Genomic DNA, 27,616 nt, shown 5'->3' on the forward strand with positions numbered 1-27,616 from the left:
GAAATTTTACTTAGTATAGTCGTTTTAAGTTGTAGTTTTTTTTAAGAAAAAAAAATAATACTACGTAACGGAAACTTACAATACCACACTCCTTATGCAGTGCTGCAAACTAAAGATGAAACATCGAGAAAGAACTTAATTTTGAATGGTTCTGCAACAGTAATGACGCAAGTAACATGGACGCAATGACGCAATGTACAGCGATAGTACTTTAGTGTCGAGGTCATCATATAACAAATTTCCAACAAGTAGGAAGAAAGTTACACGAAATTAAAATATTTGACTTTTCCAAAAGTACTTTATTTACAAAAAGTGTTTAGATAATGTTGAGTTGATTTTGAATTTAACGTCCCTTTTTTCAGCAAGACTATATAAGACGGAACGTACTTATTAATGAGGAATCCGAACCACATGAGCTCCGCCGGGAATTGAGCCAGGGTTACCCTCCAAAGTCGAGTACGCTAACCGCTTAGCCAAGAATGAGCTAGCTTTTAGATAAGTATTACATTGAATTACGTATATATAATTTCCAATAGACATAAAGATCATAGTGACGATTACTGCAATTTAATATTTCAAACTCGGAAGGTATGAAAAATTGTAAAATTTGATATATTATTTAAAATGGCGTATTTGTGAGAACTTTCTAAAACTTTTTTTTTAAATTTACTTTGTTTCTATAACATTACAACAATACCTTTATATTAGAGACCTGCATGGGCCGGGCTTAGGCGGGCCGACTCTGTTATTTCTTTAGGTTGGGCCGGGCTTGGGCGGGCCGACACTGATTTCTCTTCAGGTCTGGCCGGGTTCTGGCCGATTAATTGCAATTCTTTAATAATTATTGACTTTCGTTAAACGATAACTGGAATAAAGCCAAACGTTGAAGAAGTGTGCCCGTGAAAAATGTTACAAAGAATGCAATAGCTATTTACAGTTTGTATTGCTTAGCGGCTCTACTTTCACTATAGAGAATTGCAGGCAGGTAAATTGAGCTCTGATCTTGTCCTTCACTGAACCCATAATATGACAAGAAAGGGTGGGAAAGTTTTGCCTGTCGCTGAACAATATTGCCATCTTCATTTTATGCTAAAAATCAATTAAGTTAGATTTTTGTTACAGGGAATGGAGTTTTTGTTCTCTCGATGACAGGCAAAGTTCTAGGAGGCAATGGTACCATTCGGGAGGTAAGCGTCAGATTGTGAACCAGAGTTTAGAAAATGTTTCTGAGGGTTAGGTAAAGTTTAATACTAAATTTTGAGAAAGATTGGGGCTCGAGCTAATTTTTTTTAAAAAATTATCGGGCCGGGGTCGGGCTAAAGCTTAAAATTTATCACGCCCGAGCCGGGCTTGGGCCAAGTTTTTTTTAAAAACTTAATGGACCGTGCCGGGTCGGGCTCGGGCCGAAAATCTCCAAAAATTTCAGGCCCAGGCTGGGCCGGGCCTAGGTACATTCGGGCTGGATTGGGCTCCGGCCGAAAAATTCTGCCCGTGCTGGTCTCTACTTTATATCTCTTTTAAAACTAATAATGATGAAAATCTGCTATTTCCGGCTTTAATAGTGAAAAATGAAGCCTTTTTTATACCGACTTAGCATTCGAACAACAGATTCCACCTGTGATCTTTTTTCTCTATTGAAACCGAAAGCTATATACAAGGTACTACAAAAAGACCTCCTGTATTTGGAGAGGATGCTGCTGAGTTATGGTTCGGATACGGGGGCGGAGAGTGTATCGATGGATAGCGGTATATTGTACGTGCCATTTTCAGTAATCGCGCTGGCGTGGCGTGGTGAGCATCGTGCTTTTATTGTGGAAGAATGTATTCGTAATAATTGTTATATGATTACTAATCAGCAAGTATTTCGCATTTGGTTCGAACTTAGCCGACATGATTCTGTTCCGGATAGAAAAAAAGATATTCAAGTTTGGTTATCATACTTTAGAGGAACAGGTTTTTTTTAAAAAAAAAAAATCACCTTTCCGCCCTCCGAACGTAACCAGGGATGTCATTTAGGGGGCAGGAGGGGGCAATTGCCCCCCCCCCCCGCAAAGGTTTGAGGAATACATACACTTTAATCGATTGTCTACTAATATACTAGTACAAAACGTGAAAATGTTATGTCAGAAGTGCTCTTGCCCTCCCCCCCAAAGCGAAGTCTGAAATGACGCCCCTGACCGTAACAATGGCGTAAAATGTAGCATGTTTGAGAGCGTTCATCCAACAACCTTCAAAGCGTTCAGCAATTAAACAAAAAAAAAAAAAAAGAGAGAGAGAGAGAGAGACACGCTTATAATAAGAATAAAAATATCTACGTATGTTGGTTTATATATTTGTGCAACCTGTAACTCTTAAATATTCTGAAATATTTACACTTTTACGTTACTCAAAGTCCCATATAGTTTTGTTATATAATAAGAATTATAATGCTCCGCTTTGAAACGCATTACATCTCATTTATGTTTGTCTTTATTTGTTACGTTTCTTGTAGTACTTTAATCGATGCGTCCTCGGGGAGTTTCTTATCTCACTTTTGGTTTCATTTTTTTTAAAATCTGAATTCCGGAATTGGCCATCACTACTTCAGAGGAGAGGCATAATCTGTTAACAATAGTAAAACTGTATATTTCTGTACATTTAAAACACAAACAATAATAATAATAATAATAATAATAATAATAATAATAATAATAATAATAATAATAATTGCAAAAATACCAAAAGCACCCTTTTTAGCTTTTACCCATATCATGTACCGTATGTGATAAAATCATTCTACAGAAAGAAACTTCAAAAGTGTCACAGGTGTAAGTTATGAGCAATGACACAATTTATAACAAAACCTAACACTGTATATTTTCGTACATGTAAAATGGCAAAAAAAAATAATAATTACAAAAATATCAAAAGCACCCTTGTTATTTTTTAACCATATCATGTATGTGCTAAGATGATTCCATTAAAAAAATCTTTCAAAACTTTCATAGTTGTAACTTATGAACAATGACATAATTTGTAGCAAAACTTAAAACTGTATATTTCCGTACATAAAAAATTATAATTACAAAAATTTAAAAATACTTTAATTTTTAACCATACCATGAATGTGTTAAGATGAATGTACAAAAAAGTTTCAAAAGTTTCATAGTTGTAACTTTTGAGCAATGGCACAATTCGAAAAAAAAAAACTAAAATTTGCTTTGTATGACCATTAATGTTTGACAGTGGAATCTTCAGCAAGGTCTCTTAGGATCTGTTGAAAGAGCAAAAATTAAACTTTCATTTGACACCTCGATGAGCCAAATAACTTCAAAAATAAGGAAATTATGGTAATTTTAGTTTCATGATGCTGACTGTCAGAAAGTGAAATTGGTGCCAAATTCACATTTTTCAAAAATTTCTCCCCGGCCCATTTCTCATCCAAAAAAACATCGGAAAATTAGTTTAGCATAATTTCAATGGTATTTATGTTTCAAAAAAAATTGAAGAGAATCTGAGACATTGAAGCACGGTCATGTTTTAAAATTAGGTGATTTGACATGGAATGACCCTAGTATAAGCTACTCGACAATTGTTAGACGGCAAAAGGAAGAAGGATTTCGGGGGAAAACACCTAGAACGAAGCCGATACGTAACGCAAATCACGTTAAGAGCCAGGAAACACTTTCTTAGCATATACGAAGCATGGGGTGTTGAAGAATGGGAACATGTGATTTTCTCGAATGAAAAAAAGTTTAGGAAGCTTGGGAATGACAGTAGCGTCCAACTATAAATGAGAAGTGGGGAAGAACTTAATAGTGACTGTATACCACCGACCGACAGAGAAGTTTGGTAAGAGAGTAATGGTGTGGACTGTTTTACGCCGAAAGGAGTCGGAAGACTAGAAATTTGCAACAGGTCAGCTAATGCACAGTATTACACGGACATTTTAAACCTTAAACTTCTATCCTTAAGTTTTTAAGCCAAAAACTTAGATTACGTCATATTTAACCCTTAAGTACTATGGACGAAAATAAACACGTAACTACTATGGAACTGTTGTTTCCATGTCAGACCGCATTGTTGTTTCATATTTTCTGAATAGTAGTTTTATTGCATATTTTTTAAAATGCTATCCTACATATCTTAGTTGCTTATAGAAAAATAAAACATAGTAATTTCACGATCTAAAAAAAGCTTTATATTGTTAAAACAATGAGAAAGAGAACATAGTCAAAATTTCCAACAATGCTTTCATTGTTAATCTAAAATTGTAATTGTTGAAATATTCAATTTTTTTACCGTTTCTATGTAGTCAGTATAACACTAATTTAAAATAGATTGTTCTCATAGATGCACTGAGAATAAAAATACAGTAAAAACGGAGAAAAAACATGGAATTTTAGCTTTTTAAGACTTACAAGAAGGTACTGTTATAGTTGTACTGTTACATTTTTTGTAGTGACAAGGTAATGAATAATACTTATTTTTAGTTTTTATATGATGGCGAAATAAAGAAAATACGTTTTGCGGTAAAGAAAGTACCGCACTAACTTTTCTGACAGCATGTACTTTCTTCGGGTAGGCACTTATATATTTCTTTCTGCACTGCAAGGAAATCGGTACCGGCACACCGCTGACACGAATATCTTTGCTTTCCGCTTACAACTCAGTGGACAGAAGACTATGCTTTCCTCTTCAACACCTTGTGCGCGATGGTGGGAAACTCACTTTCAAAATATAGTATACTCTTGATTGAAAAACTCAGCTCTCTTGGCAGATGTCCGATGAACAATCTACGTTCTATGTGAGGTCTAACAAGTCCTTTTGCCAACGGTTTCATGAAATCAAGTCTTGTCATCACAGCGGACTTAGCGTAGACTTAATGCAACACATACGCATTGACACCACACACAACATCCACCAGCATAAACAAAATTGTCAATGGCTATCGTCTTGTTTGACGACTTGATGTGTAATCTGTATGTTTTTCTTGTCTAGAGTATCCACTCCGCCTTTACTCATGTTATAAAATATGATTCTTTCAGGTTTACCAGTCTCTGGTTCATTATTTGATGTGTGGTGCAAGACGTGCCACACGGTAAGACACAAAACTGGTAATAATCAGTACATAACGAAAGACAACTGAACAGCAAAATACTCACGTAACTACTATAGACGTCTGTGAGACCGCGCGACCCCTCCAGCGCCGCGCACAGGGGATCAATTATAAACCGAACTTCACAATACGTAACCATTAGCTAGACAGGAAGGTAGACGAAAAGATCCACTTAGGCGTGCTATACACTACGAGATCAATCCTAGGAAATATCTTAGGATTTATCTTCGGAAAAATGTTATGACATATCTTATAGGAAATCCTACCCTTTTAGTGCCATACACGTGAAGAGTTTTCCTGTCTGACCGAATACGTTTATCAACACTGTGAAATAGTTCTGTTTAATAAAAGTACAAAGTTGAAGAATTACTATGCTAACCACACTGCACATCCCACTGATATTAATATCAGGCGCTATATTGTTAAATTGGATACCTCTAAAAAGAGAAAAAAGCATAAAAATCAGAAGGGTGCTGGTATACTTTTGGCACACCACATTTTAGGAGATTTACGAGTAAAATTTAATACTTTGCCTGAAAAGACATGTTTATAAGGAACAAATTTCTGCAAGCAACATAATTAAATACAAAGTAATGCACCTGTATTTTATGTTTTCAACTGTAGGGTTACTAGTATAAAATCATTATAAATGTTTTAACGACGGATAAAATAGGTGAGAGACAATGTTTAGCAGAAACGGTCCAGCAAAATTTTCTAAGAAATGTTACAATTTCGGTAGTTTGTATTCACATTAGTTTAGTTTAGGTTGGTTCAGATTACGTTAGATTATATTAGTATATGAGTCCAGCACAATTTTCAAAAAGTTATAGAATTTCGCTTACTTCTATTAATATTAGGTTAGTTTAAGTTAGTTAATTTCATTAGGTTAAATTTGGTTAAGTTGTGTTAGGTCTAAGTACTTGCATCTTCCATTTCTCCTGTAAATTTTGTATGTTTCGCCTACTTCTGGACCCCTTCTGCGAAACATTTACCTAAGTGGGTGCATATGAAAGATGACCGATTCTACTATTTTCCACCACCAGTGTATTTCTGCATAATTTACAGAAGCTATAATTTATCTTTACAAGTGGAGCGCTACTACCACGATACCATGATAAGTGCCATTCAAATTTCGCACTTTCGTACTTTCCAGAGGCCACCTAGCACTACTTGGTATGCGTATTTTGCACTATAGTTTTTATACTATACATCCGGACCCCACTTTTGTACACAAATCGTATAAGAATTGTAGTTTATCAACAATTGCTTTCGATGGTCCCATTGAATTTTATATATGCTATGTGAGATATGTTCATGTCGGTCAACGCAAATCATTTAGGAAACAGTGACAAATTATAATTTTTCAACAATTATTTCGAGTGGTACATCTAAAGTAAACCTGCACGATCAGAAGATAGCTCATCAGTTCTGTTTTCACTTGTTTTAGTTTCACTTTCTCTCACCTGATGTCGCTTAAATCGAAATCTTACGAATTTTCTTTCCGAAATAGAGCATGCTCTAAACAAGAGAAATCTCATAGGATCGTTCAGAACACAGGAAATGACATGCGATCTGATGCCATACAAGTTGAGATTTTGACTCTAGGACAAATCGCAAGGGATTTCCTAGGATCTATCTTATGGTGTATAGCAGGCCTTATAGTAGTGAGACTGTGGAAAATATAATGATACGAAAAGTCGCAGCGGTCTGAGAGACGGTCCATAGTACTTACGGGTTTTAAAGATGATAATGCGTCGTGTCACAGAGCTGCTGTGGTTAAGAAGTGGCTTTCAGACATGTATATCCAAAGGTTATGCTGGCCACTAAACTCTACAGACATGAATTCTATTGAAAATTTATGGAATATCATGCCCCACAAGCTGTCAGGGAAGTGCTTTCAGACAAGGAAGGAGCTTATTGAAGCTGTGGTTCAAGCTTGGTTCCATGAGTTAGACGTATCTTTGTGCCAGTCTCTCGTACACAGCATGCCAAGTAGGTTGGCAGCACATGGGAAACGCAAAAAGTACTGAATGGGGTATATACACAGTTATGGCTTTCATACACTTAACAGTACTGTTCAAAAACTAGCATCCATTTCTTGTTCATTAATGAGATGTTAACATGCGTTCATACAAAGTGCATGAAAACAAACATGTTCCAACTTTTTTGATATAATAATGGCTATTTGTATCGTATTATTATGTAATATATTATATTTGAATCTTTTGTCTCGATATATGGAGTAGATAAAACACCAAACGATGTATGAGAAATAATTCGAAAACATTTTAATTAATATCTTTCATAATATATGTAACAACTCGCAGAATGTATCGATTTTTCTTAGGTAGTGCAGTTATTTTGTAACAGACTGTATACATACACATACACACACACACACACACACACACACACATATATATATATATATATATATATATATATATATATATATATATATATATATATATATATATATATAAATCCAGTTTTCAAGTACAGTAGTTTTCAAGTTACATAACACGGGTAGGTTTTTTATAGCTCTACCAGACACTGCTTTCTTAGCCTATCATATATTTTTAGGATGTTTGTCAGTATTAATGTACAGTGGACAGATAAAGTTTAAATCCATGGGCATCGAACTTGTGGGGCAGAGAAGGTCAGGACCCACAAACTTTGCTTACCCACTCTTCCTAGGACCTAGATATTTTGCTTGGAACTTTGCATGGTTATTTGACAACAAAACACATACTAAAACGTTCCTTCCCATCAGAGACGTACTCAAGGCTTGGACCCTGGTGATTCGCACCACCAAAATTCCTATTTTCCAGTAAATTTACTCTGATTTTAGGGGAGATTTTAAAACTGTTAATACAATTTATCCTAATATAGAATTTAGATCTCCCTGCCCCGCGAAAGAAATGCTGTGTACGTCCATAGTCCCGCAAGTTCTTTAAGAAATCTTTGGATCAAGAGCCAACGAAGAAAAGGAGTATATAAATGAAGAATAATATACGAAGCCAATTTCTGAATTGCTAGAGTAGTTTCAGCTAACTTGATGCAAGTCCTCTCGAATTCCCTCCCATTGGTGGATGAAAAGGGAATTCTTTCGGTTTAACGTCCTACGTTTAACGTCCCTTTTAGACTAAAGTAGACGATGATGAAGGCAATTGAATGATTATAGAATACTTGGTGGAATAAGAAAGTGGGAGGAAACGGGACACGATGTTGTCCACCACAAAATTACTTGGCAGGGAATCGGATAAGAGACCCCACGCATCAGAGGTAAGCACATCTACCACTGACCCACCATACTATTCTGCGTAAAAATAATTGTATGTACTCCCATTAACCATTGGGGGCGCCGTGGCGAGTGGTAGAGCGTTCACCTCCACTGCTTGGGGTCACTGGTTCGATCCCAGCTCGCGCCGTGTGGACTTTGTGGTAGACAAACACCGTGCTCATGGGTTTTCTCGGGGTTCTCCCGTTTCCTCCCACTTTCTCCATTCCACAACTTCACTCATCTTTCATCATTCCCGTCTCCTTTAGCCTAACCGACATAAGAGTGGGACGCAAAACCTAAATATTTCATTTTTTCCCCATTAACCATCTAACCCGGAACCCATGCTCACGTAAAAGAACCTTGCGAACAATCAGCATACAAGAGAACGTCAAACCTCTGTTAATAGCAATCACAGATTGCGTGTAAGGATCTCTTCAGATATGTAACACATTAAGTGATGACAGATAATTTAAAGCTTCATTATTACAGTTTTGTCGAAGAAACAATAATATTGACACATTTTCCCACTATAACCAATTTAATATGCGAAACATTTCAATAATTGCAAGGTTTCTATTACGTAAAATCGAAAACAGAATTATAATTTTCCATTAACCAGAATACAGATTTCAAGCAAAATGAAAAGCCTTAAAGTAAACTCACCTATAATTACAACCAATTAGCAGATAATGTCTTGTATAATACATAAAGTATGCAGAAGGTTTCCAAAAGTCTTCTTATTAAATAATTTTTAGAATACTGAGGTACGAATCACGCTTACTAGTGGATTCGGTGAACTAGTGTGTATATTTTCTGGGCTTTGCTACCTTTCTCCTTTATCTTCCATAGATTTAAGAATAGCCGGATCGAATTACTTCAACACGTTTGACGAATACTTACATTTTCCTTCATTCAAGCGATTATCAAGACAATATAATATCTTCTATCTTGTCAAGAAACAGCACGTACAAAATTAACCTACCTGGAAAGGATAGTGACACATATCAAAGTATAATAATATCATGGAACCATTTGGTGATAGCTTTGAAGACTCTAGCAAATATGTTACGAACCTTATCCGCTACTCCGGCCATTGGGTTCCGTATTTGCGAGACCCTAACACAAAGATACCCAAATTTGTCTTTGTGATCATTACAATATTCTCGTTCTCGATGCAGGCCTACCACGCGACCACTGTTACAATTCGTTTGATAGTAACGCCTCAAAATTTTGCTAAAATGATCTTCAATTTCGCAGTTTTTCTGTACATCTGGCAAGTGGCTTTTCGGGTTGCAGTAGTAGCCTTCAAGGAAAAGAATTTGTGGAATATATTTCATAGAAAAACATTGCAAGATGTGTACAACGAAGATTGTAGAAAATCGTGGAAGATAGTGATGACTGAAACACATAAAAAATCTGTGAATATGTTAATTATTCTTACTGTCTTTGCAATTGTAGCAGTTAGTGGTAAAATGTATAATGTCGAAGAAACTTCTGATCAAAAAGCTGCTGGTGATAGTGACGAAAAAGTTGCCAACGAAACAGAGACAGAAGAAGTACCGGAAATTACATTAATATTTGATAGTTGGTACCCGTTTGAAGTTAATACGCCAACGCGTTATTGGATTGTATTTGGCATGCAGATGTATAGTTTGGTACATTTGGCAATGCTAAACTTTCCGGTTGACGCTGTGTATTCCTCTGTGCTGATAAGAGCACTGGAAGAAATACGACATTTGCAGAGAATGTCTGATATTTTAGGGAATACAATTTCTAAAGTTATTGGGGATAAGCAATCATCTCTTACTGAGAATATGGGAGATCTTGAACTTACCGATTCTGGTGATGTAGATAGAGACGTGAGCGCGATTGTTTCGTCTTCCCAGTGGGATTCAATGAAGTTTAATGTTGAAAATCGCAAGAAAACAAATGAACCTATTCCTCCAGAAATAATGGAAATGCTTGAGCAATGGATTCTAACTCATCAGTCTGTTCAAAGGTATATATTTGAAGTTTCAATATTTCTGGTATATATTTGAAGTTTTGGAAAGAACTATCACGATTGTTAGAAAGGTACCTTAGAGTGTAGTCAGGCAAGACTGTATCCAGTAAAAAGAAATATAATTTGGGGCTGTTGAAAATATTTTAGAGAGACGTGAAATGCTCTACTACTACTACTACTTCTTTATCTCCAGCTTTTTCCATGTTTGTATAAGGTTCACGTTCCCAACTTTAATTCTCTTCTTCAATCGTCCTCTGTCCTGGGTATTCTCTATTCTCCATCCTCTCTTCCTCAAATCATCTTGTATTCTGTCTTTCTATCTCATATTGGGTCTTCTTCTCTTCCTTTTATCTGTTGTCTTCAGCTTTTCAAATCTCTCTCCATCATTATCGGCTTCTCTTCCTTTTATCTGTTGTCTTCAGCTTTTCAATTCTCTCTCTCCACCATTATTGGTATTTCTTTGTTCTACATGACTCAGCCTCCTCATTGTACCCAATATAAATTGGAGTTCTCTGATGAAATTCTAACTCTAAATACGTTTATGTTTTCTTCACCTGACAGTATTACTTAGTTACGATTAACTTAGTTTGCTAAGATGAAGTAAGGTTATGTTAAATTCAACCTAAATTTCCTTAAGGTGGCTAAATGTTGCTTAAGTTTAACCTTAGTGTGTCTGAGTTAACGTGCCCTGAACTTTGTTACACTAACATCAAGGAAGGCAACCAAATCTAAATTCAAGTAATGTAAGGCAATTTAAGGTAAGTTTAACTAACCTATGACGAACTAAATAACCTAAGCCAATATTAAGTAGCTTAATTTAAGTGAAGCTAAACTAAAAGATGCTAAGATTAACTAAGTTTCCCTAACCTAATGTTATCTAAGCAAAGCTAAGAAAACAAAGCTAACTTAAACTAACTGTGACTGAAGATAAACTCATTAAACTTAAGTAAACTATACTAAAGCCTGTGACAAACATCTTGGCCATTCAGCTCAACGAATAAAACGCAAGCTCTGACGCGACGTTGCCAAGTGGTAAAGAGGTGTGGTTATGACTAAGCAGAGGAAATACAGTGCGATCAGCTGGCAAGGGTTAGACGTGGACGTGGATATGTACAAAATAAACGTGGCAATACCGTTGGACTCTCATTTGCTAGCAGCATTTAAAGGGAACTTGGAGCACCGCCTTCAAATGCCAAGATGTTTGTCACGCCGCGCCGTTTAGTATAAGTTATGGTGCTTAGAGAATGTAGTTAACCTCATTTTCAAGATAAGTTAACATAAGCTAACCTAAGCTATAATAAATGTATGTATGGCAATTGGAATTTTAAACGTCCATCAATAAATTAATTGTAACTGCGACATTGTTGAAGTTTCCTTCCGACATTTACAAATATTGATAAGAGTATGAAAAAAGTGCATTCGAAAATTTATGTATAATTAGCTTTCCTACAACAAACTATTCATTCATTTTCCCAGCAAGTATCAGTAGTTTGATTTGGTCAGAGTTATCCGAGATTATATTCTGGTATTCTTTTGGTGGAGAAGAGCTCGTGAAGCTGATGAGAGTTGATAAAGAATGAGATTATTATGTACTGGAGATTATTCCATTCTAGGTGGGAGCTCATGTAGTTTGCATCCCACATTAAGCTATAGGTCCAGGTCACACATTGCTTTGGTGTTGAAGAAAACATTGAACTCGAGACCAACCAATCCATAGAATTCACCAAAATTGCACAATGGAATACTTTTAAGAGGCATTCATAATTATGACATCTGACATCTGTACTTGTGAAACTTTGTTTACTTACCGCCACTTGTTAGAGGATAATTAAGAAATTGTTCTCTCTGCAGAGATAGGAAGGACAAATAAAAATATACATCAGTTCGCCACTCTTAAACTCATGTGAGAACAAATCAATATGTTTCCCACTTTATGATAGAGGTGTAGCATGATGGTTTGTGGACTTGTCTGTAAAACCTGTGCTATATGTTCATACGTTTAACATTCCTTCGCTTTAATAGTGATGAAAAAGTCTCATTGCCCAATGTTTTGAGACTCAATTGCCACTCTGCATCTTCCAGGAATGATATTGCCATTACTGCCTTTCTGTACAATAATCGGATCGTCATTTGAATCACAATGTAAATGAGTAACCTGGATTATTTTCCATTCAACCCTTACTTGTGAATTTAAATTAAGATCAAACTAAAAATTTACTCAAAAGTAACTATCTTTTAATGAGCCATTTATCAATGACAGCACAACTTTGGTTCTTATGTGTCCATTAACAGACACCGATGACTTAGCAGATGAACCGCTCGACTCCATACTACCATCTTATCTAGACTTATTTCAATCAATTTCTACTTTAACCATTTAACCTTCACACTATATATGTTATGTATATATACACTATGTGATCAAAAGTATCCGGACACTCCCAGAAACAAAAGTTTCTCTTATTAGGTTGACGTTTTAAGCACTTTCTTGCTTCTCACTGTTGAAGAGCAATTCGGGGATGGCGATTGCATCTTTCAACACGATCGAGCACCTGTTCATACTGCACTGCCTGTGACAGAGTGGTTACAAGACCATAACATCCCTGTAATGAACTGGCCTGCACAGAATCCTGACTTGAATCCTATAGAACACCTTTGGGAGTATGCCTGCGAGAGAAGTTTGAGAGTGAAAGCTGTCATCAAGGCTAAGGTTGGGCCAATATCATATTGAATTCCAACAGTGCCGACGGAGGGTTCCACGAACTTGTACGTCATTTTCAGCCAGGTGTCCGGATACATATGATCACATAGTGTATATATATATAAGCATTTGTCGAACCTTACAACAAATTTATGAAATATGACCAGCCGAATCCAGCTTTTTTGTAGCAATTCATTGAACAATTTGAAAGGTTGCAACATTTACTGTTCGTTACCATGAAAAGAAAATCTTCCAACCCAACATTTGTTTTGTTATAATGTTTGCACATATATTCGACCTTTCCATGTTAATAACTTTAAACATTTCCATAGGAACTGGTTACAAATACAGAATATATTTTTCTGCTCATGGCTGAGCGTGAGGTAGTTAATCAATCAGCAAATGATGAGGTTTGGCTGGATTAGAGTTTGCTGTCCTTTTCAGTTGGAAGGTTATATGAGACTAGACCTACGCCTTAACATGAGATTCAAACAAATGGGCTGCGAGGATAGAAACCGAATCTCCCACGAGTACATGATCCATATAGCCACGACTTAGCTCGGCAAATGATATGGTAGGCCATTTAAGACAAGACAAGTTAGGGTCAGTAGAGGTACTAGAACTGAAGGTAAATATTGGTTTGTGATCGTAGCTGTGTTGGACGTTTTCATACTTTCAGAAATATTTGCCAATTCTCGGCCGATTGTATTCTGTTTAAACTAATGTCATTTTGAAGAAGGATCTCTGTTTCACTGTAGTAATAGTAGTAATATAATAATTAATTATTAATACTTGATGAGAATCAAAAATATTATGTCGTTCCGCTGTTGTATACTCATGTCCAAAATGATTGTCGCATAGCCTATCTATAACTGTCTTCTTGTAAAAATATAATTTGATTTTGCAGGGTACTTTTAATACTGATACTATGTGTATAATTGGTAAATGTATATTTGTGGTAAATTTCATGGGAAAATTATAAATACGAAAATTAGAATGAGTAAAACAACATGTTGCTAAATGGACAGGAAAAGTCTATTTTCGTTTCATTCTTCTTATTTACTGCTCTTTTGACATGAAATTTGCCACATACATGTCTTTGCTTATTATACACATACTAACATACTAACATCATAAGAAATACCAGGCGAATTCGTTATCAAATTATATTCCTACAACAACATAATTATAGATATGCGACAATAATTTTGTACATGAGTGTACATTGTGCGGATTAACTACTACTACCGGAAGGGAAAGAGTTTTAATTTTATGAACTCACTTTTTTTTTAATTTTAGTTTAAAAAATATTTTACAGATTCTACTTCTAATGTTATGTATTTCTGGCGCCAACGAGGTTAGTATCTCAGACATATCCTACAGCACTTTCTAATAATATGTATTGTGCAACGCTCTCGGACCCGGAAGGAAAAGACTTAACTGTATTCCACACAATACAATTACAGTTAGAATCATTTTGTAATGCACTTACCTTAATTATTAGATTAAGTATTGGCTTTTAATAATAAACTATCGAGGCCGAAGGAATAGTTAAGTCATAATTCTTACTCTCCTTTCCTTTCTAGAAGTTTTCCTTTTAGCCATAACAGGATAGTTTTACCTAATTCTCTCACAAAATCTCATTAACTTTACTCTATAAAATTGATTTTGATTTTTAAAAGAGAAATTACCAGAAGTGACTAGATTTATACAAAAAAAATAGTATACACAACTTACAGCATTTCATTACAACATACTTTTAACAGTTAAAGTTCCCTTTATTTTTATAAGTTTTTCATAATTTTAATTTAAGTTGATTATATTCATAGATTCATGTTATTAATTACGTTTAGTATTTATAAAATTCGTGTCTCTTTTTTAGGCTTTTGGCAGATATAGAGAAAACGTTCTCTCCGGTAGCATTTATTATTCTGCTAGTCGATGAATTTGTGCTTTGCCTAATTGCATATGGAGCTGCAAAGGTAAGCTAATTAAAGTTAAAACTAGTTAGATTAAAATGGTTTCCGAAACCAAGAATACTTTGTAACGCAAATATGCAATGTCTAATCCAGCAGTCAACATTATGATTGAAGTATTCTGAGTTGCCGGTATGTCACATGTAGGAAACGGTCCATTTCCTTCCAGAATTCCTTTCTATATTTATTTGTCATTAGTTTCTAATGCAAAATAGTTTCTGATCTATATCGAAACATGTGTTAATGCATAAAGGAGTAAATGAAGAAGAGAGTATTTTCACCAAAAAGTATAAGTAAAACTTTTATTATGTCTTGACTCCAGATCATTTACATCTATAGAAACGTATATGAAATTATATTTAACACATAAATATACATATAATTCTTAATAATAATAATTTGAAGGCAGCAGTTCTCCAGTAGCCACGCTGGCGGAAATCATAGTGATTGGTACGGCAACTTGGACATTAGTCCCAGGCGTGGTCAGAGTGACTTTAACGGTTGGGATACTGTGGAGTGGAAGGCAACGGGAAACCACCACTCTATTTTCCCTAGATTGCTGGCAGCAAAAAGAGAACATATGGGGGCGGAAACGTAGACATTACGTAAAGATGACGAAAATCGACTGGAAGCCTTCGAAATGTGAGTGTGGAGAAGAATGGAAAAAATTAGTTGGGTCGAGCGGAAAACGAATGAGAGGGTGTTAGAAATGGTGGGTGAGAAAAGAACACTTTTGGATATTATTAGGAAGAGGAAGAGAAACTGGTTGGGACATTGCCTAAGAAGAGATTGTATCATGAGGGACGTCCTAGAGGGTATGGTGGCGGGAAAGAGAGGGAGGGGGCGAAGGAGACTACAATTAATGGATGATATAAAAACAGAAAGATCATATGTGAAGACGAAAAGGTTTGCGGAGGACCGTGGAGCATGGAAGCTTCTCAGCTGCGACAAGTGACCTGCCAATGAAGGCAGAATACCTATGATGATGATGATGATGATAATAATAATTTTCTTAATTCTGAGATTAACCAGAATACACATCCATCCTCAAGGTCATCAAACTGAGGTTCTAAGTTCTGTTTTATGGACCTTTTATAGTAAGCTACATAAGAAGTACATAGGCAACTAACTGCCATAATAAGATTCATTTCTATCCAATATTTTTGCCGCTAGTGTCAAATATCTGGACACATGCAACCCAACTTAAGTATAGGACAATTCAACGCTGAACAATTCGGTACGGGAAAACAATGTTTTGATTGGGTACTCATTCACATCTGGTTCACTGTCATGCCATCGGTAGCAGGTTATATCATCGAAAAATTTTAAAATGCACTAACCTAGAAGCATTCCTCTGGTTTCGTTGAATTACTCTACCTATGTAGGTGTCCTTGAAATATACCATGACAGATTGAAAATTCCGAGACGATATAACCGACAATTTTTCAGATGTTTCAGTAACATTTCTTATAGGAACAAATGCCAGAGCAGGGATCATGCACCATTTTAAGGCCAAATTGGTATAATCTGCATATTGTTGATGTAACCGAACCCTCTGAATGGAACTGTAAACACACTGGGCTAATTGGAAAAAGCAATTTCTGATCCGAGCTTCAGGGAATATAGTTCGATTGCTTTAATTATTGCCTATTTCGTGTCGGATGACTTTTGCTGGGCTACCATTCTGACGCATATTACTGGAAGAGAATGAAGCATAAGATATAGCTTGTTAAACCTTTATTTGACACTGTTGCTCTCAAGCAACATCTCATTCTATCGCGTTATTCGCACGAATTATATCTTCAGCGATAATTTAATTGGCATTATTGCTTTCATACAATATTCATATACATGATTTACGGGTCGCTTCCTTAGATGTTTCTAATCTTCATCAACAGGGGACAGTCAATTTCGTATTGTAGAAGCTTTATCTCCTACGTTCCGCGAAAGTTCTTTTTTTATTTTTTCAACGAATGATATTTGATCGTAATAGGCCAATGCTGTTCAGTAGCTACACATAAGACCTATTTTATGGCAATGTTGCTTTGAAATAAACATACTGTATTTTGTAACCAAAGTACAAAAATACTTTAATAATTACAAAATTATGATCAGGAAGACATGGTTTAACCATACAAGCAAAATAAATATGTTAAAAGTAATGCTATCAATGCTTGCCAATTATAGGGTGAATAATACAACATACATGAAAATTATGTTCTAAATTATGTATATATGTATGAATTTAAATATATATCTATTACATTATACATATTTTTATATTATAAGTTTATGCATGAATAATTTAAATTTCACATATTAACATTTTGAAATTCTTACTATTAACAATCTCTTTTTTATTTTGACTCTTTCTAATTATTACAATGTATTGAAATTAGAAGTCAAAATCAAAGAATAGGCATAAAGTACCTTGGATAATAGTTCTTTGTAGCTTTATTCTGTTTTGTTGGGCATCAAGATACAGAGCGTATGAATAACAGGCCATTTCATGGTGGAATCTGTATAGTTGGTAAAAGTGTTGCGGTGTAATCTTGAAAGTCGTATCTAAACACCGTAGCGAATTTCGCAGCATTTCAACGTCTGCATCTGTATCAAGAATAATTACTTGGTGTTCGCTTCAACAACCAGAATCACAGTAGAAACTATTTCCCTCAATTTATAAGTCGATATCTTTCTGGAGTTTCCAATTCTGCGAGATTTGAAGGCAAGTATTGGTTACTTGTATGTTTCCTGACTCTTTCTTTGCATGATCCTTTTTCAAAACTTCGTCTCAGCAAACGTGAAGTCATTGCTACATCTTCAGCTTCAATACATGACCTGATGATTTGCCATGTGGTCTTCTGCAAGACCATGTTTTCTAACTCAGCATATAAAATCTCCACTTTGATGGCCTCAGTATTCGGCGTGTGCTTTTGTGTATTCATTCAAACAACGGAGTCAGTTCTTTGTGCTACTCCTTTCACACTTAAAACCTCACCGCTAGTAGCTCTTATAGCTGCACTGTTACTAAAACACGTACATGTAGCCTTTGTGTACTAACTTCCTACCATCACGCGAACTGTCCACTAATAATGGTATTCTTCAAATGATTGACAAGAAGTTCTATTCCTTGATTAATATATATTTGTTTGCACAGCCGTGACTAACATGTTTATTTCCATGAGTGCCTACAACGCGGTTTGGGACATATACATCAGCGACAAACAAGGTATGAATAACTACCCAAGATATAAAAAATCCCGCAGTGAATTATATGACTTCCAAACCAACTTACTACTAGTAACACTTCTTGTTGACGAAATGTTCTGCACCCTTCCCTAAATCAGATCCTTATGCTGTACAGCTGATGATGCTTGAACCATTTATCCATTCTAAGATTAATCCCTATTGTTTGAAGCTCGTTGTCCAATGAACGCCATATATCAATCACATTATAACTCGTTGTGTGTTTAATGTAATATTTCATTACATACAGCTTGAGAGAAAAATGACAAAACACTGACTATACATGAGTTAGAAAATGGTTGAATGAACTGAAAACATCTAATCAAGAACAATTGAAGGAAATAAGTTTCTACATTTTTATCTCCATTCATTCACCTATTCCAAGTTCACGCCATTCTCGTATGTCTTTCTTTTACCACAGGACATCTTGATTATCACACTGAATATGAACAGTATTGAAATTGAAGGACGATAAAAATTTCGATCTGCCATGATTCGAACCCAGGCATACTGGATGGAAATCGAATGCAGTAACCACTTACTCCTACGCCAATCCGTCACTTGATGTTGCACAAATAATATTTGCTCGTATAAACCTTTTATGTAAGACTAGATGAAATACATTAGAGAGAGAAGATATCAACAGATACAGTTCACGGATAGATCCTAAAATGAGGGGATGAGATGGGATGAATAGCTTACACATCTTTCTCATGCAACTAAAATGAAGTACATTTATCAGTTATACTTAGGAGTTGATAAACATGACTCAACACGAACAAAATGAAGAAACAGACTAGAGTGGGTGGAAGATAGAACTGGGATAATTGAATTGGGATCAATCAAAGCACTATATCTGTTTGACTGCTCTGGTCTTTAATGTTTCTTCGATGACGTGAGGATAGATGGTGAGGTGTTATTGCTGGTCTGATGGCTTTCAAACGCAAGCTATGTATGATTAATGTGACTTCACGATGCCTAACTCTGCATCCTTCAAATTGCTTGGAACAACGTAAGTGATGCTCTTTCAAATTTCAATGGTGGAACCTTGGTCTTGGCTTGGCGCACATAGTTGTATCTGAGCAAATAAACTCGATATAAACTCCTGAATAATAATAGTACTGTCTTAGAGAGTAAGCTTTAATTACATGGACCTACTCTTTAAATATTTTGTCAAACTATAAAATCTCCATTTGAAATTCTTACACAATTTCCCCTTCCTTTGACTAAATAGTGGTTACATACTGTACAGGGAAGAAGGAAGTGTTCCTTTGTCTACAATGCTACAAGAAGTTTCTTCTCTTCTTTATACCTTCTCATACGGTAGTAATTAATCTCTTCATTGATGACCTTAACCCCAGAATCTTTTATTATTTGTTATTATGTTATTTTTATTATAGTCAACTGTTGTATTTCTTGTATCTTTTATGTAGCTTTTATAGCCTTCTTAATATAGATTTCTTATAGTTTGTTAATCTGTAGTTTTATTCTTCATACCTTCTAGTATGATGATAAATAAGTTTTTATATTTTTCATTGTGTTTATGGCCTTCATAGTATAAGCTTTCTTACTTGCTTTTATTATTCTATTTTATACTTGTTATATCTTCTAGTATGATGATAAATCAGCCGTTACATTCTTCGTAGCGTTTATGACCTTCTTAATACCAGAACTTTTTATCGTTTGTTATTATGGACAGAAGATCTGTGACGAGGTAAGAGTGTGATATAGTATTGTTTTCTTAATTACAGACGAACTTATTTATATTTTTTGTTAAATTATTATTTGGAGTTTAACTCAGATTTCAGAACTAACCAGAAGAGACAAACGTGATATTGGAAGTTAGAATCATTAACTAACCAGGAAGGGTCAGGATAATTAGGACAACGGAATGAATCATTCTAAGATGTCATTCAATAGATGACATTATTATCTAATTAGAATTATTTTCAACTTCACCCCATTTTATTCAAATCCTAAATTATATTGAAGCTTCTTATGTGCATTATTTTTCATATTTCTCCCAAAGTAAATCGTTTTTAGCTACACAACTACTGGATCATGTACCTAGGTACCGTATTCGAAGAATGCGTCATTGTTTCATGTGTAAATCAAATCATATGTAGTTCTAAATAAATTTATGTTTTGCATTCTATGGATATACCGCATTGACTTGACATCTAGTCTTCCCTTCCAAGCGCTGTTATTGGCTGAAGGAATTCCACTCCCTTTCGCTAAGGCTCTCTCGCTTAGCAACAGCTGAACCCTTATTGGCTCAACGCGTAGGTGTGTAGCGGGTGTAAGCTTTAGTTCACATTTTTGCCACGACTCAAGACATTTTGGTAGCATTTTAGCTATATAAGTATTTTTTTTACTTCGTTTTACGGATACCAATAGAAAATTGCTTCATGATATATTTCTTTGTTTTCCACTCATCACAAAGGATACAAAGAAGATCAAGAAATAATTTTTATGCTTTTCTCTTCAGAGCTCTTGCGCGAATCATTCGACTTTCCACGCTTGGATTCATCTTCTAACAGGTTGTAATCCGGTACTACAGATTTCAACATAGAGCTTTTCCTTGACGACTTAAGCTTTCTACAGTGACCTCACTTTTTGTGCGTCATGATGAAATCTGACAAATACCATGTATTAAATAGAACATCATTTATTCCCGACCCTTCAATCAGTATATCAGCGATTTTCAGTCTTCAGTCAGTATTGACTATGTTTCAGTCGATGGAGAGTTCGCTCGTTGCTACGTGGGTAGTGTACGTGCCTTTGAGATAGGAGACCCAGGTTCAATTCCCGAAGAATCTCACGTCGTTCGTTAACGTATAGGTTCACGTCTTATGTAGCTTCGCCCCTGAAAAGGACTCTAAACTCAAAATCTACTTTAATCTAATTCAGTCATTGGAATCTTCTAATTTTCTCTGACCAATCCTAAAACGTTCTTCCCGTAAATCTTTTACATTGTTTTCTTCTAATTTCACTATCGAAAGTAACACAAAACAACAATTACCAAAATGGTAACTGATGTTTTAGAAGAATTATAAAAAATAAGACAAAGTAGAAGCTTTCATATAACTTAAGAATGAAATCGAATGGGGTGAAATTAAGAGTGTTTCTAAGTGAGTTATAAAGTGCTTTATCGGTTGGCGTATAGAACATCTCACTTTGTTACGCTGATTTTCCCTACCCTTTCTGGTAAGTTTAAATTTAAATTATTACTTTCTCGCAAGCAGGTGTACTAAAAGATTAAAAGGAAGAATCATGGATTATGAAGGAATGATCTTTCTTAATGTTTGATTGAATCTAAAGAGGACTTTGTGATGTGTCTTGATGATAATGAAATGAGCTTTGAAAGGATAACATATAACATTTACACTCTGGACTAAATTAGACGAAAACTGACGTTTAAGAATATAATATAATATAACTAATATAATATAATATAGCTATTTAATATAACTATAACTATTTAACTATTTAATGATTGCTGTTATAGACATAAAATAAATTTCCACGTAAGAGTTAATCTAAATTATTTCACTCTGAAAGCACCGCATATATATATTTGTAAATAATAATATTAAGTTTTATTCAATGTAATCTAATTTCTGTACGATAACACACGACGTTTGAAATTTTTCAGTAGCATTTACATATTATCCATGTCCCACATCAAACAAATTATAATTGGGCATTAACACATTGAAACCCAAATCCAAAGTAAGGCCAGGAGGAGCAAACTACTCTTGCGTTCCGTATTCTAGTATAAATCGAGGATCCGTAAATATATCCTTGAAAAATCTACTTTCAAAATACAGCTACTGTATTTTCCTTGTAGTTATTGCATTCTTGTCAAAAGATGACTTACAATATGCGTAAAAGCCCTGAGTTACTAGATCCGACTAGTGAATGAATATTTGAGTCTTAAATTGTAAAGGTAAAAATTATATTTCAATCCATTTCCGTTTCACTTCCCACCCTTCTCGTAACTAAATTTATAGTTCACATCTTTCTTGGGAAGACTAAAATTAAACCTTTATTATTTTAAATTTCAAATAAACCAATCTCGTTGCTGCTGTGCAGTAAAATGGAACTGAAAACAAAGTATAGTTTTATATATACCGTATATACAAATAAGTAGGAACATAATAACCTGTTATGTTAATATTGTTGAAAATCTCTTTGCTGCCAAAGATTACGTTTCATTTATATGGTTTCTATTTCAGTCAGATCTTTTGCCTGCATCTATTGAAACAATTCCTTGGTATAACTGCCCTGATAGTTTCAAATCAACGGTGAACATAATTCTTGTTCGCTGCAAGATGCTGCCCAAATTAACAGCGTTAGGATTCTTTAACGTGAACGTGGAAACATTTGGGAATGTAAGTATACATCTAATGTAGCCAGAAGTCATAAATTAATCAGTTCGTGTATCAATAGATGGAGAATGGGTGAAATGAAAGTTGCATCTTGAAAACTGAATATATATATATATATATATATATATATATATATATATATATATATATATATATATATATATATATATATATATATATATATATAGGGGAACGTGGGGCATAATGGGGAAGCTAAGATATTTGCTTTTCTAAATTGGTAGCCAATATCTCAATTGCAGTAATTTATTTGTGGTAGACACATTGAACATTTCTTGTAATATTTCAACCAGCAAATCCTTTCAAAAATATTGTTTTGGACCTTTTTCCTTAGCTTATTCCAAAAATGGCTCTTATCCCCATTATGCCCCCTACGTGGGGCATAATGGAACATTGGATTTCAGTCAACCCCATTATGCCCCTACCCCATACTGCCCCGTACAGTATTACATCTATAATATCCAGCTCTAATATAGACTTATCATTATAAAACAACAATATATGATTACTATTATACAATACAACTTGAATTTTATGAAATATTTATTAGACTCAATAATCACATATAACAAAAGATGAGTACTCTTTTTTTTTAAAAAAAATGCTAATAATTACTTCAAAAAGCATAAGGTAATTCTGAATTAGGCACTATTAAGAAAAAGAAAAAAATGTGATCATTAGGAATTGTACTACAAAGTTTATGCAGATTACATCGAATTATTGTCAGTTAAATCTTAATATTTCCTGACATCAAATCAACATAAACAGATTTTGAAGTTGAGTATGAAAAACTTAAACAAAACTGCGTATTCGAACCTTATATATAAATTCAGACGAGGAAATAAAAGATAGATAACCCCATCGCGCGAGCGCCTAATGTAGATTCTGGTTTAAGAAGTGTTATTTCAGGGTGACGCTTAATAAATCCTCTTAACCAGTCAATTCCAACCTTTTTTCTTCTTTATTGAAAGGGAATTGTTGAATTTTGTTTCTTTCTGCCAATTAAAACGCTAATTCTTTCAGTTCATTGCCAGTTAGACCAAAAAGTCGCCTTTCCATTTTCACTAAATAATCTACTAACTCGTACTCCTGTTCATAGGTAAACACAGGCTTGAAATATCCCACTTGTTTCTGGAAAGATCCAAGGTTTTCTCGTTCCTTGTTACAAAGCCGCTCCAGCATAGTCTGGGAAACGTTGAACTGTCGGGGAACTTTATAATATCCCATTTCACCACGTATTACACTCTCGATGGCCTCCTTCATCTTTTCTTCCTCCCAAGTTTCCATCGTTCATTTCCTTTTATATGTGTGATGACAGCAAACAAGACCTTATGCAATCCCAGTATTAACAAGAAATGTTTCAAGCTTGGTAGTGAGCTACACAATCCATACTCTTACGGGGCATAATGGGGTAATGGGGCAAAATGGGGTGGTTACAATACCGTTTTGCCCCACCCCGTTTTGCCCCAGATGAGCTGTAGTGTTAAATTAACGAGTATCTCTGTTATAACCTACAATCCGTAAAACTCAAAAATACACAACAAACACAGAAGAAATATTCTTTCAACATATCAATAGTTTAAAAGTGTGCAATAAATAACTTGCCTTATCTTGACAAAAGAAAAATCCCAATGGTTATATGCCACAGCACGAAAACAAAGAACTGACACATAGCACTGTTCCTTTTCGACTGATAAGAACGCTACTAAAGCGTGACAGCCCTTCGTCCTTGAGAAACTTGTTTAGATACTTATCGCTAGATTACAGTAAATTACAGTTCGAAAAATACCGATACCCCGTTATGCCCCCCTACCCCGTTATGCCCCACGTTCCCCTATATATATATATAAAATATTAAATCACAGTTTATTGTTACCTCTCAGGTTTTTCCTCAATAAAGATCCAAAACTAAAACCAAAATTTGCAAATTTCTAGCATGTTTAGTTTCAATAACAAGCGTGAAGAAAGAACATCTCATGAAATGTTCAATCCATATAAATACTATTTATTACTATACCAATTTTGTTCGAGGAAGATCCAAAGTTCCAATTGAAAAGTAAGGATGCTGGTGGGATATACCCTCGATACGTTGAATCTACTTCAAAATAAAATTTCTCGCTATATCTTCCGATTTCTATTTTAACTGAATAAAATATTTAAACGTGTAATTGTAAAAGGTGTTTAAATTTACTTTGAAAACATTATTTAAAAAAAAATATCCTTACAGTTGTTACTGTATTGGAAGCGAGCATTCGTTAAATCTATCACTTGTAGTTTTTATAGGCGAATAAACGTGGATCATTGGGACGTTGAATCAAGTACAGGATCGCTCAATGTCACTTTAACTCTTTTAATATTATGGTAACGATCTTGAAATTTGAAAAGATGGTTGTGGAATCTTTCCTTGCATGTAACACAAAAACCATTTTTCCTACCTCTTCAGGGTTATGTTGTTTGAGGATCCAAAGCTTAAACAAAAAGTTGTAGATTCTTACAACTGTTTCTTTCAATGCAACGATATACAGTAAACCCACGTTAACTCGAATCTCAAGGGACCGGTAAATCGAGAGTTCGTGTTAAAAAAAAATCGTGTTAACCGAACGATCCAAATTATATTTTTGGAATATAGTGTTTTTCTTCATACGTAAGCACCACGGTATATTAGTAAACAGACCATACATATGCACTACAGAATATTATGCATGTCTCATAGAAAACACTACCTTACCTGTATTCTCTAATCTTGGAAGATTAGAACGTTTATCTTGCTACATACATCAATCCTCTTTATAGCATCAGTTTGCAACAACACAGCAAATCCACTTGGGAAAAATACATTACAATAATACTGTACTTCAAAAAATGTACTCAGAGATAATTTTCTAGTAAAAATTCCTGTATATTGCGCTTTCTCAGACGGGAACGAAAATGTCTGGTAACTTCATGGACAACTGTACTCTTGGCTTTCGCAAAACTCGCGATCACTTCGGATGTTGCAGTAAAACGTTCTAAAGTGTCCCAAGGCGTGTAACACTTCCTGACGGGTAGGCAGAATGATATTATCTTCCTCACTGTATTCTGATGACGTTTCTAGCACCCCAGACACAACTACTCGTACACCAGACTCCACTGGAGAACACACGGGAACGTCATCACCTGTACCAACAAACTCCTCAAAACTAACTCCAGAGTGTTCTTGTTTCTCTTATTTAATAGGGAATTTTCTTCTGCCTAAATACTGAGTTCTAAAAACTGATCTGGAGTAGAACCTGAACAAAACTGAGATGGAGAAAAAAACTAAAGAAATCTTGATATTATCATATGTGTTAAATGTAGACTTCTAATGACGCAAAGGACTAAAAATGAATTTGTAATTTGTGCTAACCGATAAAACTTCCTTTAAGATAAACTACATCGCTGCCAGGTTCGAAATTTTGTTCATGTTAACCGAGTGTTCGGCTTAAGCGAGTTCGTGTTAAGGGGGGGGGGGGTTACTGTAATTGTATTCGTAAGACAAGCTTCTCAAACCGTTTGCCACTATTCATTAGCATTTTGGTTTCTGAATATCAATATCAATATTGAAACCAGCAGGGTTATAGATTTATATAATTTTACATCACTTTTTGGGGGGAGGGGGGAATTAATAAATTTATGCTTTTTTGAAGAACATTGAACGAAATACGTTTGACAAATATGTAAAACAGTGTTTGGATGGAATATCTGTTGTACTGTTCTGTTTAAAGAAACGTTACGTTGATTCAAGCAACAGTGGTACGCATTTCACGTTTACATACGCGTATTATGTCTTCACTAGCAATGCTACCCAAGTGGTGAAAATGCAGGGGGCGCGTTGGCTCAGTAGTAGAACGTTCACCTCCGGTGCTTAGGGTCCCTGGTTCGATTCCAGCTCGCGCCGTGTGGACTTTGTGGTGGAGAAACACCGTGCTCGTGGTTTTTCTCGGAATTCTCCCGTTTCCTCCCACTTTCTCAATTCCACCATTTCACTCATCTTTCATCATCACCGTTTCCTTTAGCCTAACCGGCATAATCGTTGGACGTAAAACTTAAAGATTTCATTTCATTTTTTTCCAAATGGTGAAAATCACTTACAATTCTACTTTTTTCCCTCTTACGTCAATGTTTGATACCCACCGTATCACCATTTATCTCACATGTTGTTTAACCTTTAATCGTATGAATATAATTTTATACGAAAACCGGTTTAATTGTTATGAATAAGAAAAGGTTTTCAGCAGGGCCGTAACTTGTGCGGGACAGGGGGCCAACTGCTCCCCAGGGAAGCTTCCCACCGTTCAAGGGGGGCTCATTTTAAGACAAAATTTTCTTACTCCATATACGATACGAACATGAAATTATAAATGAAGCATCGAAGGTGTTCACTACATTACATAAACAAAACAGCACATAAAAGGTAAATAAAACAAAAATGAGTTGTGGGCCAATTTCAGTAAAATATATGTCTACTGTTCGGGGCCATAGAAATAACATTTATTCGTATGGCTTTGAGATTTGTCAATATTGTCCCCTTAATTAATTTGTCATATATGGAATGGGCCCAGAGGGATAACTAATGCCCCTCCAGACCTTGCAGTGCGGGAGGGCATAGGGAACCTCCGGGAGCCCATAAACAGTAAGAGAAAGATGGAAAGAGGGGGCCTAAAATTAGAAACCAACTTCTTCTAGGAGGTCCAAATAAACGTGTTAGTGCTTGCCCCCCCCCCCCCCCAGAAAAAAGATCTAAGTTAGCTCTAGTTTTGAGTTTACGTACACATGACATTAGATGTTAACTTCTTTAAATGCTTTATTAAATAATAGTTACAGTATTTTCGAAGCTATTATAGAAAAAAAGGTTATATAATTTTATGATTATGAAAATCCAT

At 35.2% G+C, this 27,616-nt stretch overlaps 1 protein-coding gene across 1 annotated transcript; it reads left to right on the plus strand.

Moving 5' to 3' along the window:
• Positions 1-6,966: 6,966 nt before the first annotated feature.
• Positions 6,967-21,140, plus strand: LOC145692110 (odorant receptor coreceptor-like). Its single transcript, XM_081767404.1, has 5 exons — positions 6,967-7,090; positions 9,840-10,380; positions 14,967-15,066; positions 19,919-20,020; positions 20,997-21,140. Exons 1-5 carry the CDS (start codon positions 6,967-6,969, stop codon positions 21,138-21,140), a joined length of 1,011 nt encoding a protein of 336 aa, XP_081623530.1.
• The last annotated feature ends 6,476 nt before the right edge of the window (positions 21,141-27,616 follow it).

Source organism: Thermobia domestica, chromosome 8 (assembly GCF_964235325.1).
Source record: "Thermobia domestica chromosome 8, izTheDome1.hap1.1, whole genome shotgun sequence".
NCBI lineage: Eukaryota > Metazoa > Arthropoda > Insecta > Zygentoma > Lepismatidae > Thermobia > Thermobia domestica.

Bases quoted from the DNA above. Each gene is read 5' to 3' on its own strand.
- LOC145692110 (XM_081767404.1), top strand. From the start codon at position 6,967: ATGCCCCACAAGCTGTCAGGGAAGTGCTTTCAGACAAGGAAGGAGCTT. The intron at 7,091-9,839 runs GTAGGTTGGCAG...TTGCAATTGTAG, and splicing joins TCTCGTACACAGCATGCCAA to CAGTTAGTGGTAAAATGTAT. The intron at 20,021-20,996 runs GTAAGAGTGTGA...CCCTTCAATCAG, and splicing joins GACAGAAGATCTGTGACGAG to TATATCAGCGATTTTCAGTC.